Genomic DNA, 18,784 nt, shown 5'->3' with positions numbered 1-18,784 from the left:
CGTGGGGCAGTTCTTGTCGACTTCTAGCGGCTTCGCCGCACACTTTGGCCCTCCGAGCTGCCGCAGAACTTCCTCCGAATTACTGACCCAGTTGCGAATCTCGAAACCTCCTTTGGCATGTACTCGGCAGACGTCACTGGCCTTTCTAACTGCTTCCTCTTCGGTGTCGGCGCTGTCAAAATAGTCGTCGACGTAGTGCTTCCGAACAATCGCGTCCGCTGCTTCTGGATACTGTTCAGCATGTTCTTGAGCATTCAGATTCTTCACGAATTGCGCAGAGCAAGGCGAACAACTCGATCCGAAAATCACCACATCCATCACGTAGATTTCCACTTCTCCATCCGCACCAGGGAACAGGAATCGTTGTGCTTGACGATCCTCCGGTCGCACCAGTGCTTGGTGAAACATTTCCTTTATGTCACCGCCGAATGCTATCCTTTTCTCGCGAAAGCCATTAATCACCGCTGGTAACGAAATAATCATGTCCGGTCCTTTCAGTAGCATATCGTTGAACGACACTCCATGCGCTTTAGCGGCTGCATCCCAGACTAATCGTACCTTGCCCGGCTTTTTAGGGTTCGTTACGTAATTCAGCGGCAAGTACCACTCTTTACCTTTCGGCGTCTCGTTCAACTCTTGCTCAGTGATACGATGTGCGTAACCCTTGACCAGATAATCTTCCAACTGCTTCTCAAGAATCTGACGAACTCCAGGATTCCGATTCATTCGCGCTTCCAAACTCCGCATCCTTCTCAAGGCCATGTCGAAGCTTTCCGGAAATGTAACATCATCTTCCTTCCATAACAGTCCGGTCTCGAACCTTTCGCCAACCCTCCGGGTAGTCTTCTCCAGAATCTCGCGTGCTCTGCGATCTTCATCCGACTCCAGGCGAACAGGGGAAACTCCAATTTCTTCCAGCTGGTAGTGTTGTTTCAGCAGCTCATCTAACCCTTTATCTGTCTTGCTACACTCTTCGCACGAGCATCGATGATGGCCCAAGAAATGGACTCTGTCTACGACCTTCGCTTGCTGTCCATACACTGCCCAACCAAGCTTGCAAAGCACGGCAACTGGTTCGCCGCATTCTCCGATCCGCGAATCTAGCGGAGCGATCACATGTAGGTTGTCGATTCCTAACATGATCTTCGGTACACTTCTGCCATAGCTGGGAATATCGATGTGGTCCAGGTGCCTGAACTCATCCACTAGCTGTCTTGCGTCCATCTTCTGTGTAGGGAGGTCTAACCTATGCACCGTGTGGGCTTTCACCAGCTCATACCGCTCCCTCGAATTTATGGCGGATATCTCCAGCACCACCTTCTTGGATTCATATTCTGTACGCTGCACACCGTTCGTCCAAGTCATCTCCAACGGTTCTATCGGCCCGTCAACACCTAGCATTTTCGCCAACTCACTGTCGATCATGGTAACGGACGATCCTTCATCGATCAACGCAAGCGTGTCGACCTTCTTCTTCCCATTGTACAGCATTACCGGAATCATCCTGAACAACACTGCTCGGGTTTCATGGCGATGACTATTGCACTGTGCTTGAACTCTCGCTGCTTGTTTTCGACGTCCATGTAGCAGAGCGTTATGGCATTCTTGACATCCTTCCACTTTGCACTGCATCCTTATACGACACGATCGCTGGCCATGGTCGTACAAACAGAGAGGACACAGCTTCAATTTCTCGACCGTCTTCCACCGCCCTTCCAGGTCCTGTTTCAGCAATTCCTGACAGTTTCTCCCAAAATGCCCGGGTTCTTGGCAAACCGAACATTTCAAGTCCCGGCGAAGAGACTGAGGCGGCAAATTCGACTTTGATTTCTCCGTCACGCTCTTTTGACCGGATTGAGTGCTTCCTCCGTCGGTGGCGTGAACGAAGGCTTTCGTCCTCGACTTATCCCGCGATTTGGAACGCTCGATCTCTTCCGACTTCTCAAAGGTTGCCTCCAATGCCTTTTCCACCAGACACTCCATGAACGCGCCAAATGTTTCGAGGTCAACGGCTTTGGCTCGTCGCTTATACTCCACCCACTCCATGGCGTAATACGATGGCAGTTTCTGGACCAAACTCTGCATCAAAATCGGGTTTTTCAGGTGGTTCACAAGTCCTGCCGCCTTCAGGTGTTGGGTGAATTCTTCTACGGCACTCCCGAACTCTATCACCGACTCGAGACTCTCGACCTTCGGTCCTTCAAGTTGCTGAATCCGATTTGCTAACCTCGTCGACAAGACTTCTGGATTTCCGAACCGCTTCTTCAGCTTCTCGATTATCAACGGGACGTTCTCCGGCAGAAGCAGTCGATTTCGGACCGTTTCCAATGCTTTCCCTTTCAATGCTTCCTGTAGACGGACCAAATTCTCAGCATTGGTGAAACCGCAGGACTGATTTGCTTGTTCGTAAGCGCTGATGAATATTGGCCATTCTTCGGCAGCGCCATTGAACTTTGGGAGGTTCCTTGGAAACACCTGCCTCGAAGCAATTTGAAGCCGCGATGGACCTGGCTCTGGCATCTTGATCCGACTCAAACTGCGTCCGATAGCGCCTCGCTCTTCACTACACTCTCCGTCGAAAGCAGTATGACGAACACCTAATTCTTCTTCAAACGACGGCCTTGGAAGTCTGACGTCCAGAAGTTGGGATTTCGGTGGTCTCGTGTTCTTCCGACGCTGTAATGGTCCAACATCCTTCGGAAACATTTCCAGTTCCAGGTCCTCGTCGAACTCAACTGCAGCCTCCATTTCTGGGAATTCATCCTCGTTGAACACGAATTCTTCCACCTTCCTTCCCTGGTCGATGATTTTCCGTAATTCCGACCTTCTTTCCAGCACTTTCTTCTTGCGGGCTATTCTCTTCCGCTCCAGCTCCAGGATTTTACGCTGATTCTCTTCCTCTTGCTCTTCCAATCGGTTCCACTCCTCGAGTTCTTGAAGTTCTCTCCACGCACGGGTACGCGTTGACTCCGGCGACGACACTCTGGCACTCAAACTGGCACTTTTCTTGACACTCTCACGAACACGATCGGGCTTCTTCACAGGAACAGACTCTGAACGCTTGACCTGGTTGCAATAACGACCGAATGCCTCCGTCAAAGCATGCAAAAACGCGTCGCGGTCATCTTTATTTGCTTCTTCTTCTTCTTGCTTTCTTTCTGAATCTATTGTCTCCTGATCTTCTGCTTGAGTTGAGTTGCCTACTTCAACATCTTCGACAATCTCATCCTGCGCTTGGTCCCTAGTGATGCGACCTTTGGTCTTGCTTCTCGTCGACTTACCGATACCTGCCCTATCACCCTCAATCTGCCTGGGATGGTTAAACACCACTGGAGATATGGCGGTGTTGCCTGGGGCACCCAACGAAGTACGGATGTCTCGATCCTCTCCTAGGCAGGTCCCACAATACCAGACAACTTCGGCGACACTATCATCCACGTTCACGCAGCAAAAGTGATACCATTCTTCACACCTTTCACAACGAACGCTGGCATCGAAATCCTCCCCTTCATTGCAGCACGGGTATTTGTAGGCCATGGTGGTAGATAGATTTTGAGGAATGTTCGCACCCTTCGGATGCGGGTAAAAACGATCTCACAGTATGTCGGCTCGCAACAAACTCAACTAGAAATATATTTACAACATTTACGTTAAACCTTATTACAAACAATTAAATACAAACGACTTACAATCTAGTTTTTTCCCTTCGGCCACAATTGCTCCTCTTACTCTACCTCCGGGTGTGCAGGGTAATCCTATTTACAATAATCAACATTAGCACATACGACACACATTGAACAAACGTAATCTTACGGTAAACAACGGTGACGAATAACTAACGTCACTACTTGGCTACAGCTCGACGATATTCTATGTTAAACGATCACAATAGAACAAACAAATTACAGGAAACTTCACTGGCAAACACTAATTCTTGATGGAGAAAACACCATCTTCCACCGCAGTTGCCTTTCTAATTGATCACCGATCAGCTGCGATGGCTGTTTTCTCCCTCCTTTTGCACTCTCCGTTAATCAACATTTATGCTGCACAACAACAACAAAACAGAACACGTTCACGGTTGTGCTCTTTCGCAACAGTGGGCCGCGGCGTTGCAATTGTGAACAGTGGGCCGCAACACCTATCATTTCCGATGGTGTTCAAGTGGTCCGCATAGACTATTACGGCCATTACCTATCCCTGCCCCCGGCTTTGGACTGACTTGCGCTCTCATTGCCCCACCAAACGCTGCAAAATGAAAATGAAAATGTAATGGACCAATAAATACTTTTAACAATAAAAAATGAAATTAACAAGAACTACTACTAGACAGCCTAATTTTGTTAAGACTTCAAGACAATTGACATTTAAGGCTCAAGAATCCATCATTCAATCATCAGTCATCATCAAAAATTGAAAACCAGTTTTTTCGCTCAAATTCAAAGAAATCCTCATAAAAATCTATCACTGCATTACAGATATCAACGGCAATGCAATGATAGATTCTTTTGAGCTTTGCTTCAATTTTGAACAGAAAAACTGGTTTTGAAAATTTGTAAAACGATGATGGTTATTTTCCTCTTAAGCCTCTAATCTTACGTAAAAGACAGGAGTAATCAGAATAGCACTTGAATGACAAATTATTCAAAACCATTTTGACTAGTATAAGTGATGACACTACTACACTACTATTCAGTGCTGGGAATGGTAATAGTAGTAGGCTTGAATTTCGCGAAAATCACGTGGCTTTCCCAGTACAGTAGTTCAAAAACGTGAATCTCATCGAGTAGCCTATGTTGGGTGCATGAATTTTCTAAATCGTTAGTGTCATTGAAAGCTCTAAATGTGGGAAATGCAGCGGGTAATGGACCAATGCACGTGTTCACGAATTTGACGTTTGAGCGGTGCCGAATTCATTCGTTGCCATGGTCACGTAAATAACACGGCACCGCTTAAAAGTCAAATAGTGAACGCATGCATCGGTCCATAGAACATTTTTCTACAGTAATTTTGAGTTGTCCTTAGCAACGGGTGTTTTGCAATTTTCAAGGCTCTTTGACTACAGCAGCGATAGGCGTGAGTTTCACTGGCTTCGCTGACTGCGATTGGCTTTGTTTGGCTACTGTAGAATGAATTTCAGATTTTTTCCCAACCCTGCTACTATTTCAAACAAATTTTGATGCTTCACAATGCTTCCTTTTCTCAGAAGGTAATATGAGTATTTTTCAAAAGCTACCACGTCACAATACGAATAAAAAACAGTGTTCATGTGGGCACCATAGCCTAGTCCGTCTGAGTATTGGTCCGTCTGAGTGTCAGGCAGCTCCAACTGATAACCATACAAAAAAATAAAAATTAAAAAATAACACCGTGCACGGCTTTAATCCACAAAATCTTAAATGAATGATGTAAAACACTATTCAAACACCACTACTTTCATTTGTTGCAGATATCTCAACCAAGTGGCCACGCAACTCCAAGAGACGTGAACAAACTAATTCGAGTGGCTACAAACCGGAAAACGTTAGAACTACCAGTGGCAAAGCAACACCAGCCGGAAAAACTCGTGCCCAAACCAACTTTAACTATGACAAGCGCTCGAAGCAGCGCCCGGAAGCAGCTGGTCCGCTGTTTCCGGAGGCTTCAGCTTCGGCACTTGACCCAGCTAATCAATACGACGACCACTACGAGGGAACCGGACTAGCATCGCAAGGCGGCAGTGACTTCGGCACTGTAAGGAATGAACTACATTCGGTGTTCTCACCTGGTTCGAAGAAACAAAGTTTGAACCATCTGTTGAACTTCCATTACACGCCCCGTGAGCGTGATCAACCCATGCGGTTCAGCAAGACGGGAAATAATCGCAGCTACGTCAAGAAGGTCACTTACAACAAGGAACAGTACTTACAGGCCAACTGCCAATTCGTCGTCCGGGCTGGAGAAGATTATACGCCTGTTTTGGCATCGCCTGATAACCTGGTAGATTGGGCAAAGATCGAGCAAGTTCACATCTTTAGCTCCGAAGAACCTCAATGTCCCATTTGTTTGTATCCACCGGTTGCGGCCAAAATGACCAAATGTGGTCACATTTACTGCTGGCCGTGTATTCTGCACTATCTTGCTCTGTCCGATAAAGCTTGGCGCAAGTGTCCTATCTGTTACGATGCGATCCATGTTCCTGATCTAAGAAGCTGCGTTCTGAAACCGTTCCACTCGTACACCGTTGGCGAAAGTGTCACTTTCCAGCTGATGCGTCGTGAGAAAACATCTTTGATCGTTGAAATCGCATCCGACGTCGGCAAGAAAAGTCTCGAGATTCCTCTGTTCAATCCCAACCTGAACAGAACTATACTTACCAAGCTGCTCATGGCTGGTTCGGCAGAACTTTTGGCAATCGTTGAACGTGAACAACTAGAGCTTGAGAATCAAATTGTCGTTGATGGCATTGATTGCCCGGAGAACATATTCGTACAACAAGCACTCGAACAGTTGAAAGAACGTAGGGAAAAGGCGTTGAATGTAAGGGAGGTATCAACTGTTCTGAAGGAGGAAAACATCCGCACGAGTGAGTCCTCATCTGATGAAGCAGCAGGATTTACAATTGAAGGTGAGTTGAACATCTTTATCATACATAGAACCACAATTTTAATATAAAATTAAAATTGTGGTTCTATGTATGATAAAGATGGGTATGGGTTATGAGAAAAGTCTGCGTGCTATGTTGGGATTTGAATTCTTCCCGTTCCGACCTACGAATTTCGCCGATTTTCGTGATTACAAGTCAGTTGGCACTTTACTGTGTCGGTGATTGTAGCTTTTTTTTTTTTTTGATATTATCATTTGTGCTTCTACATCCACAGAAACCGCATCGGAGTGTGCCGAGGAGGAAGAATCGATTACTGTAGAACAGTCCATCGGTGCAAACTTTATGATTGATGAGGACAGCAACTTCACGCTCAGCGACATTGACATTGTTCCAACATCGACGTGCGCTTCGTCGGATTACTATTATTTCTACCAGTCCACAGACGGGCAGCCACTGTACTTGCATTCGATGAACACGCGCATGCTACAGGCTATGTACGGAAGCTTGGACAAAAGCCCTCAGATGATCACCGGCAAGATTGTCCATAAAGATAGCAGCTCCATGTCGGAAGCTTTGCGAAAGCGGTTGAAATATCTCCAACATTTGCCCATTTGTACTCAGTTTGAGGTAGTCGAAGTAGAGTTTAAGCAGGGAGTGATTTCGCCTGAAGTGTTGGCATATTTTAAAGGTAAATTTAATGATCTGTCTTTGATGATGGTGTATTTTCCTTAATATCAATTTGTCAAATTCCAGATGAGATGAACGATCGCCGCAAAGATCGTCAGAAGAGAGCTCGTGCCGAACGCATTCGAGAACGCCAAATTTTCGAATTCAATGAACGCCAGCTGGGTAAATCATTGGCACGGTCTGCCAAAATCAACATCGATTCCAACAAACATTTCCCAACGGTGAGTGGAATGATAAATACAAGATTGTGATCTAGCGTAAGGGCCCTATGTTTGGCTTCACTATTGCATGGGAAACATTGTGCCTATCGTAGGAAGCCGGACGGAGGGATGGGGCCCAGATACTCGTAGCGGTAAACGCGCAGCTATTCAGCAAGCCCAATCTGAGGGTCGGGGGGTTCGTATCCAATCGGTCGAGGATCTCATCGGGTTGGAAATTTTTTCGACTTCCCATGACAGAGTATCTTCGTACCTGTCAATCGGCAAAGAAAGCTTTCAGTGAATTTTGGCACTACAGTCGACTCTCCACATCTCGATATCTCTTCATATGTCGATGATTTCATAAGTTCTCAGTCTGCATACATTTTCACTCTTCATATCTCGATATCCTCCTTATGTCGATATCTCCATATCTCGATGTGTTTCTGTTGATTGTTTGTTCACAATTTTCTCTCCGTATGTCGATATGGCCAATATCGAAGGTTACTATACCAAAGTTTTGGGATTCAAAACAAATTAGGAGCGCAAAATGACGTCTGTTTGTGTATTACTTTCTTGGCAACGGAGTGTTGTTCAATCTAGTATTCATCAAAAATATGTTCTTTGTCTCGATTTCTCCCTATCTCGATGGTCCCTTCGATATCGAGACATGGAGAGACGCCTGTATATTCTAAAGAATAAATAATGAATCTGGAAGCTAATTTTTACAACACCATGGACAGAGCATGCTTGCACAGAGGATCCTAGATGGAATTCGGAAGAAATCTGACTGTGCACACGCCATTTGAAGTTTATATTGAGATTACTATGGAAAACGCCAACCTTTTGTGTTCAGCCCTCTATCTCGTCGTCATAATATTTTATGGAAAAGTGAACAAACTCTACTCATGTGACATCCTTTCAGCTACAACTTTGCCGAAGACCACATTTCGATTGGACGTCAGGATAAATTGCTAAACATAATCATAAAGTGGATTTGCATATTGCATGCTTAACCAACTGCTCGGCAGGCAACAGGGGTGCTCCTGGCGGGTAGAATAGATCAAACTAATCCAGGCTACTATGTTCTACAGCAAAAAAGGAGTGTTGCTCTGAAAGCAATTGAATGATCATCCCAGCATGATTTAGACTTTGTTATCAATGATAACAAATTATCCTTACGTTCAATCAATTCAATTCAAAAGCAGTTTATTTGCTTAAAATTTAAGCATTGTTCAAGAAAATCTATCATTGCATTACACTTGCTATCTAAATCGCAATGATAAATTTTCAAGGGGATTTATTTAAATTTGAACGAAAAAACTGGTTTTTCGTTTTTGATGATTGCTGATGATTGAATGATGGATTCTTGAGCCTTAAACCGTTTTGAGTTGTCTAAATTTTATTGGTCTCAAATATGGGTCGCGTTTTCCTTTGCTGAGACCCCAATTGCTGTTAAGAAATAAAAATTATATCGTACAAAGAATTATGAAAATGTTGCATGTTTCTATTCACCCCGCGATGGGGCGAATAGAAACACTGTTCAGTAAAAATTTCCAATAAATTGGTCAGATGAAGTTAAGTATCTAGGGCTCATGCTAGATAACAATTTAACTACCAAAAATCAAATTGAGGGCATTCAAGCCAAATGTAATAAATATGTAAAATGTCTCTATCCCCTTATTAATAGAAAATCAAACTATGGACTAGCTGTTGGAAGGCAGGAAGGAAGCTCTGCAGAAAATTCAAAATAAAAATTTGAAAAATGATTCTGAAGCTTACTCTTGGTATAGTACCAATGAGTTACATAGAATATCCAATGTTGAAACATTGGAACAAATATCAAATAAAATAATTAAGGTGAAGATGAATCGAAGCCAAACCTCAAATTTTCAAGAGCACGGATCTGTAGAATCGAACATCCGTTCAGGCTGAAAACTTAATCGATTGATCGCTAGCTGGTGATAACCAATCGATAAAGTTTTCTACTCAAATGGGTGTTCGTTTCTCCAGATCCGTGCTCTTGAAAATTTGAGGTTTGGCATCTTCACCTTAATAATTTCAGGCAATAATCGTTACAATCTTCTATTGCCACGAATAATGCGTTATATGTTTAGGTTACGTTAGGTTAACTAAATTCAAAACGTTTTTTTCTCTTATAAGCAGGTGAAAGTAACTCACCTGTAAAAAATCTGAACTGCTACGGCAAATGAAATGTAATATGTTGTTAACAAAATGCTAATAAAATCTTAAATTTGTTTCACCAAATTATGATGATAGTGTTGTCTAATAACACAGAACACCGAGATATAAGAAATGAATGTAATGTTTGGAATAATACTAATAAAGAAATTCAAAAAAAGTAAGAATTAATACTTTTCTCGTTTTGATAGAAAGATAAACACTTTTTCAAGTGTATCTTAACACTTCAGTCGTCGTGCTGTTGTACAACACTGTTGAAAAAATCTCGCTTTTCGTTCACAACAGCAGCGTGGTGGTTCTGACGGTGGCAAACCGCGCGACGACTGGAAGGTTAAAGAAATGTCAAAACGTATTTACTTAGTGAAGAAAAACATTAAAATTATGAAAAACAATTTCAATTTTTGATCATGTTGGAAAACGGCAAAAATGGCGGATATTTTAAACTACAAATTATGGTTGAGATTTTAAGGCGAAGTAGGCCGTCATTGAAATTTGTACGCGTCGTTGATGATTATTGCTAATTCATCTCACGATTTCGAATCCAAGAAAATCAATTGGTTTTGCACTGACACACCTAAGAAAGTATCAGCATGTTAGCGCGTACAGTGATACTTTTTCAAGTCAATATAAACTATTAAGGCTGAATTTTATCACTTTGAAATGCAAGCTGAAAAGTCATCATTGTTGCCAAAACGAATGAATATCTTCTTCTTGATTTTTTTATGAGAAATGTAGCATTTTTTTTTTTCTGAAAATAGTCTATCGATACTCCGTTGCTTTGAACTTATATAAAAAATATATTTCAGTAGGTTTTTAAAGTTTATTATTACAGTCGCCTCTCCACATCTCGATATCGAAGCGACCATCGAGATAGGGAGAGATCGAGACATGGAACATTAATTTAATGAACACTAGATTGAAAATCACTCCGTTACTAGGAAAACAATAAACAAACAAACTGCATTTAGAGTTTCCAAATTGTTCAGAATCGCTTAAATCTGGTCTAGTAACCTTTGATAATGCTCATATCGACATATAGAGAGAAAATTTGGAACAACAAATCAACAGAAATACCATGACCCCACAGTTATGGATCAAATAGTGTGGAGTCCAACCTATAAAATTTAATAAAACGACATGGAAAACGTAAAATTGTAATTTAAAAGCACGAATTGAATCGTTTCAAATTAGATCTTCGGTTAGTAAACTGTTTTGAGTGAAATATTTATATAGGATTGCATAAAAATTAAAAATTGTATCGGTTTCTGAAAACCATATTATGGATCAATTTTCATATTATGGATCAAATTGTGACATATTACGGATCAGTGCGCAAAATCAAGAGATTTTCAACTCATTGCATCTGTATTGCATGATTTGGCGAAAGTTAACAATGTGTCACATATTACTGCACGAAATAGCAGTGTTAGAGCTGGAAACAAGGGTAAAATGCCCTTTTTTTGGTGATACTGCATTGTAGTAACTAATGCATGAACTGTTTTCGCTCCACACCAAATTTTCCACCCATTTTCAAAGGCAATAATAGATCGCAATCTAGCATTTAAACAGTGGAAATTAGATAGAAATGTGGAGAGCCATAATTTGTTTGCCGTCGAAAGATTTGTGGATAAGGTTAAAAAATGCTGGTGTTAATGGACTGGTGGAAAAACCAGTAGTTGACGTTTGCCCAAATGATATCAATAAATCCTTTTCGAAAAATTTCACCGAGTCGAATTATACTTACACCCCACGTCAGAGCGAATATTTGAATTCATTCAACTTTAATGTCGTGAATGAAGCCGAAGTAGAGAATGCACTATTTGACATTAAATCAAATGCCGTAGGTCTGGATAAAGTGCCGCTCAAATTTTTGAAAAAAATATTGCCGCTTATTATCACGCCAGTTACCCATATATTCAATTCCATTATCAAAACCAGTATATTTCCTAAGGCTTGGAAGAAAGCAAAAATACTCCCAATTAAGAAAAAGGCAAAGGAAAATTATATTGAAAATTTACGCCCAATAAGTATATTGCCAGGTCTTTCTAAAGTTTTAGAAAAATTGTTAAAAAGCAAATGTGTTCCTACATCAATGAAAACAAAGTATTAGATGACATAGGGATGATTCTTGATGAAAGCAATTCAGTCATTCTGATACTTCTTTATTTTTCTAAGGCATTTGACACGATTTCGCATGGTATGTTATGTAGGAAACTGCAACGTAATTTTGGTTTTTCGAGTGCTTCTGTCCATTTAATAAACTCATATCTATCAAATCGTGTCCAATCTGTATATATAAATAATGAGTATTCCGATTTCTTACCTGTTTCGTCTGGTGTTCCGCAAGGGTCAATTTTGGGCCCAATATTGTTCTCGCTTTATGTGAACGATTTACCTGATGTTCTTTAATATTGTAAAATTGTGGTTTTTGCGGATGATGTGCAACTATATTGTAAGTACAACTATGCAGATGCCATGAATATAGTTAATAAGATTAATGCTGATTTACAAAATGTTTTCAATTGGACTCTGAAGCACAACCTGAAATTAAACCTGGATAAAACTCACGCTATGTTCATGACCACAAATACCAATTCCAATCAGCCCATATTAGTGATTAACAATACCATAATCGAATTCGTTCAATCGGCATCTAGTTTAGGTTATACAATTCAACCAAATTTAGACTGGGATGCATTCATACTACAAAAGTGTGGTCAAATATATGGAAAATTAAGACCTTTGCAAACGAAAACCTTTTTCTTACCAGTGGAAACTAAATTGAAGCTTTTCAAAAGCCTAATCTTCCCACACTTCTTGACATGCGATTTTCTGATTATGCAACTTTCATCCATTGCTTATAATAGACTAAAAATTGCTCTCAATGCATGTGTTAGATATGTATTCCATTTGTCTCATTTTTCCAATGTCACACATTTGCAAAAGCACCTTATAGGTTGTTCGTTTGAAAATTTTTGTATGCAAAGATGCTGTCAACTTATTTTCAAGCTAATCCATAACAAAAGCCCTGACTATTTGTTCACAAAACTTAATCAATTTCGTAGTGAAAGATCTAAGAAATTTGTTATAAGAAGGCATCGTACCGCTAAATACAGCAAAAGTTTCTTCGTAAGAGGTGTTTCCTATTGGAATACTTTGCCAAATGAATTAACCTTAATAACATCTGGGGCAGTTTTTAAGAGGAAATGTATCGAACACTTCAATTAAAATAGATGAATTAGATATAATTATTTGCGCGAAAAAAATAGATGAATTCAGTTAAACTAAGTTTATAATAGTGGCACTTTTCTATCATATCGCAATTGTAACTGTTAAAAATCCATATACTAAATATAGAAGAATAAATAAATAAATAAATTTTTGTCTGCTGAAAAACAAAATTGACAAATCTTGATGTTTTATTAGTTTTATCCTGTGCTATTGTCTGAAAATGTCGAATCCAATGCTTAAAATGGCAGAAATCTACATTCTTTGCAAGTGATCCATAACCGTGGTAAACAATCATTTCCTGGTCCATATTATGGATCACTAATTAGAAGTGCTAATATTCGGTAAGGTACCGTGGGGCAAGTGGGTATGGATTTCGCATAGTTGGGATTCTTCAAATTCTAGAGACCTTAAATTAAAACAAATGAGGTCGTGTTTATTTTTTAGCTTGACTCCCACCAAATATAAGCAGTATACTGAAATTGATATTTATGTAAAATTGAAGAAAAAAGTACCGAAAATGTTTTTGAAAAACGTCTCCTTACGTCCCCACCTGTGGGGCAAGTGAAAAGTTTATCGTTTTAAACAATAAATTCAAAAACTAACAGTTACATTCAAGATTTCTATTACCTTTAACATTTGGTTAGGCGTCCCAATGAACAATAACATAAGTAACATGAAAACAAAGAAAAATTTATTATTGTTACTTGGATTTTCTTCTGTTCAGTTATGTTTGTTGAAATGATTCGACAACATCATAACTGCAACATTTCGAATGTTAGTTCTTACATCATGGGACAGCAATTGCATTTCTGCTCTGTAGAATTTCCACCGCTCGTTATTTGTTTTTAAGAAAATCGGATATGACGTCGGATAACTCTTCAAAAAAAAATCAAACAGAATCCTTCAATAAAGTATTTAGAAACTTTTTTTTATGTGGATACACCTATACCCCTTTTTTATGTTTTGAACTAGCTTTACATAGACATCCCACAAGATTTCCGTGCGTTCTCTTATATTGGAACTTTCCAATCAACGTCTTCTTTTTAATCGGCTGTCCGAAGTAAACATATTAATATCGTAATATTTGGTAACCTTTTTTTAGAGAAGTTCCATGATTTGGCCATGATAATAGCATTTAACGCTTTGAGTATAGTGTTTCTTGAATTATCAGCACGTTCTGATGTTCTAGGATAATTGTGAACCTTGAATAAGTATAGCTACCTAAAGAGAAAACACATATTTAATCTCTAATGAGAAACTTTTCACTTGCCCCACGTGATTAGAAAATTGACAGTGTTTCAATTTAGTTATTTTTAGGTCTATGTAGAATTAATTCAAAAACTTTTTTTATTGCAGTTCAAAACTATCAGAAAGGACAACTTCGAAATGGTACAGACAATTATTTTCCTCAACTTTTTCCCACTGAAAATATTAAAATAAGATTGCACGCCGCCAACTTGTTACGGAGTGATAGTTGGCAGGTAAACTATATTTCGCTCTATTATGCAATAAAGGCTGAAAGATCTCAGAAATTTCTTACCTATCGTAATGTTCTCAATGGCCTCAAAGGTTTACGCATGAGTTTAAAACGTTAATTCACATATTCAGTAAAATATACCAATTATTTTCACTTACCCCACTTACCCACTTGCCCCGCGGTACCTTATTTAGGATCAACAATCAAGAAAAATGTTTTCCAAAGATAAATGCATACTAAATCGAAGCGAATGAGCAAGTTTTATGCTATAACATTTGAATTTTACCACCTGTGGCAGCTTATGAATGCTGACGGCACTTCTTACAGAAAATGACCATATAATGATAGCTGTGTGGTACCATCTAAACATTTGTCAAAAACAACGTAATTTAGCGGTTGAATGTTGTGCTTAACATTACAAATGGTAGTAGACAAATAGTATAACATGGGAAAAATATGTTTTACGTCAACTTTTATGTTTTGAGCGAGTTATCCGATGTTGAACGCCAAAGTGATCCGTCACTGTGGGTGATCCGTAACTGTGTGGGCATGGTACATCGAGATAGGGAGATATCGAGATAAGGAGGATATCGAGATATGGAGAGAGAAATCGTATGCTGAATGAAGGGACCGAAGTAATCATCGACATAGGGAGAGATATCGAGATGTAGAACATCGAGGTGTGGAGAGTCGACTGTACATAATAGTCGCGTTTCTAATTGTAGGTCGCTTTGTTTCGGTCCTATAACACTTCCCCGAATACCATGACCCCGAAAACCATCTCCCCGAAAACCAGTACCCCGAAAACTATTACCCCGAATGACACATTACCCCGAAAACCATTACCTCGAATGGTAAATTACCCCGAAAACCAGTTCCCCTAATACGACACTTCCCCGAAAATCAGTGATGCACTTCAAGAAATTCGTCAAGGAAGCTCGCGAATTTGAGCCTGAAAGTTTTCGGCTTAGTAACTCCTACTATTCCTATTGGAGATTTTTTATTCTTTCAATCATCGGCTGTTCTTTCGAGGTTGTATACTGCCCATAAAAGCATAACTGTCCCATATGGCTTTTCGAACCAACACCTTTTTTCGTCGTAACATCCATGTTTTAACATATATTTTACTATGCTCACTTAAAATAACACACTTAGTTTGAAAATGTTGTGGAAAAATATGAAGTTGGTGCAGTCCCATATTGAAAAATAAAGGCATAACAGTCTCTATAAAAACTTTCAACCCAAATAGCAGCTGCGAAACGTAAATTGTGTTCAAGTTTATATTTTTTGCTCTTCAATAGAAACAAAATGAGTTATCTGAGCGGTTCACGCAGAGAAAACAGACCTTTTTGTTTCAAAAATAAATATTATTGAAATACCCTCCCCTTGGTTATGCGACCTTGCCGCGATGGGAGGGCATAATCCATTAGCCCATATGATGGAAACCAAAGGCGTAACCTGTAGTGGTGGTATCACATTTTGGCATTTTTTGCTTAAAGCCGCGTCATAATTCAAATGGCATAGACGCAATAATATCTCGGATGTGATCCAACGGACATTCTGCGTCATTGATAGAATTGATGCCCATTTCAAATAATGAATTTATTCGAAGTGGACATTAATACTATTGGTGACGTTCAGTTTGCCTTTTGCTAACCAGAATGATCCGTAGCCACTCTTACTATTAGCTAGCTAGAAACATCGTTATCATATACGACGTAGGGAATGCTTAGGAACTCTTAGGAAAATGATTAGTAGATTCACTGAGTAGAAATAAGTGGCGACAATCTTATTTTAATATGGTTTTACATTGCCATAATAAGAAATACCTCTTTTGTATCAACGGTATACATAATCCAATTCCAGCTTCATTTTCGCAAAATTTAAAAGTAGAAAGTAGGCGTTGTGAAGCAATGCATTTGCCACCGAAAAGTGAATCTTGTAGGAGACTGTAATAGAAGTCTAAGGTAACTTTTCTCGTAAATATTCACTATAAAAATGACTTGACTAAAAGTAACTTTTTTCTTTAAGGACGACAATTGACATTTAAGACTCTAATCTTACGTAAAAGACAAAAGTAATCAGAATAGCACTTGATTGACAAATTATTCAAAACCATTTCGACTAGACAGTATTAGTAATGACACTACTACACTACTATTTCAAACAAATTCTGATGGAGCTGCTGATTTTCACAATGCTTCTTTATCTCAGAAGCAAAGGAATATGGGTACTTTTCAAAAACTACCACGTCACAATACTAATAAAAACAGTGTTCATGTGGGCGCCATTGCCTAGTCCGTCTGAGTATTGGTCCTGGTAGAGGGGAAACTTGGCAAAAGCCAGACCGAGGGTTCAGCCTTGACAAGTTAAGCTGTCAGGCAGCTCCAACTGAATACCATACAAAAAAAAAATAAATAAATATTATTGAAATATTTTTTAAAAATTACAATTATTTTTGTTGAATACAAATAATAAATTTTGTTGATCCAACAATTTTAATTGTTGTTTTTACACCAAACTGATAGGAACATAAGTTGCGTAGATTTAATAAAATATTTTTTTGATTGTTGGCATAATCTGTTTCGTTTTCAAATTTTTTTTTTTTTGGTTTCAAAAAACCCTATTACTTACACACATACATATTTATTATATGAGAGTGTGTATGTTTTGTTTTCGCTATTATGTACGCACGGCTTGTCAGACGCCATTTCCATGATTTCAAACAAAACTCAAAAGGGATTCAACAGAAGAAGTTTTGGTTATGGAAGTTGAGGAAGTTAGTGACGGTGAATTTTTTGCTGAGTTTTGGACTCTCTGAAAAAATTATCAATCGTCTTCTGGGTAAGAAATTGTCTTGTTTCCATGTAACTATCTGATATACCAACTTATACGCTTTGTTTCTCTCTAGAAAATCAATACTATCTTGAAATTCTGAAAATCCTGGAACGGAAGAAAATTGAAGAATTGATACCGCCGCCATTTCTGGTTGACCGGACGAATTGCATGCATAGATTGAATGTTTGGAGAATTTCACCAGGTATAAATAAACGGATGAAATGTTTTAACAAAACGAATAATAATTGTATTTTTCTATGTATCATAAGATTTCCACAGATTGTTATTCAACCGCATCACCGGTGGTAAGAGAAAGTAATTCTGAATCCATCACTCGTGAACGGTGCACTGCAAATTACTTGCTGACTGCGTCTACAAAATGCAGAAATAGCTAGAGTAATGTTATTAATCAGAGTTCATAGGAAGGCAATAACTCATCTGGTGATTATTTCTAAATCAGATGTAAATAAAATCCAAATGGAGAGAAAATAGTCTTTTTATTTATGATCATTTCAAATGAAATAGAAAATAATGAAAATACATCCTACATAAATAAAAAAATTAAATATTGAAACAAAAATGTCCTTTTTTGTTTTAAAAAATACTTTTCTTTGGTTCAAAAAATATAAATTTTTAAAGCAACACAGTTATTTTTTGTTTCAACATAAAATACTATATTAACAAATATATTTATTATGAATTCAAAAAAATAATTTTTGTTCGTGTTGACAACTGATTCTAGAAACAAAAAAAAATTTTTTTGAAACAACAAGGTTTTGTTGTTGATTTCAAAAAATATATTATTAGCCGAGAAATGATATTTTTTTCTGTTGATTTCAATACAGAATATTATTGATTTAAAAAATCATTTCTCTGTGTGTTGCTTTAAATAAATATGACATGCAGAAATGTACTACAAAATTATGAACATTTATATGAGAAAACAAACTTCAAACTTTGAGCGCTATTTTCTCAATGCCTTCTTTTTCCATATGGGACAGTTATGCCTTTATGGGCAGTATAATGGCAGTGTAAAAATTTATTCAATGATTTTCTCTTCATTGAGTTACAGGCTATTCTTTCGAGTTGTACCATTTGAGTTGAAGTTTGAGCGATAGCGGTAAAAAAATCGACTGACAAAATTGTCTTGAGCGAAATTCAAAGTTAACAGTGATTTCAAAAAATAAATGAAAATAAGCCCCTGCATTACTTGTCTGTATTACATCTTGTCAGTATTACAATTTCCAACAAGAGATTTGTCCTTCTTTTAGTTATCGGCTATTCTTTCGGAAGTAGCGCTTTCAACAGTGATTTTTTCTTCTTTTATCATAGGCTGTTCTTTTGAAATAGTGGTCAGATTAATATCAGTTAACATTTTCATCTGACATTTTTCAAACCATAGTCTAATGACATTTTAGAATATGTTGAACTCGCATTGCCTCCAGCAATATAAAAATATAATTATGCATTACCAAATAATATAACGCTTTTGAAAGAGGCGGGAAAGGTCTCTAATATTAACATGTCAGCATTATCATCAGTTCGAAAAATGATTTATAGTTGTGA

At 38.8% G+C, this 18,784-nt stretch overlaps 1 protein-coding gene across 1 annotated transcript in view; it reads left to right on the top strand.

Moving 5' to 3' along the window:
- The window catches only part of LOC5571140 (RING finger protein 10), a 34,636-nt gene that overhangs the window by 12,581 nt on the left and 3,271 nt on the right, over positions 1–18,784 (top strand). The window contains exons 2-4 of the mRNA XM_001653400.2: positions 5,450–6,607; positions 6,861–7,274; positions 7,340–7,494. Of these exons, the coding sequence (XP_001653450.2) occupies positions 5,450–6,607; positions 6,861–7,274; positions 7,340–7,494 (1,727 nt within the window). The remainder of the gene's footprint in view (positions 1–5,449; positions 6,608–6,860; positions 7,275–7,339; positions 7,495–18,784) is intronic.

This window comes from Aedes aegypti, chromosome 2 (genome assembly GCF_002204515.2).
Source record: "Aedes aegypti strain LVP_AGWG chromosome 2, AaegL5.0 Primary Assembly, whole genome shotgun sequence".
Lineage (NCBI taxonomy): Eukaryota > Metazoa > Arthropoda > Insecta > Diptera > Culicidae > Aedes > Aedes aegypti.
This window is presented reverse-complemented; position numbering and strand designations above follow the sequence as displayed.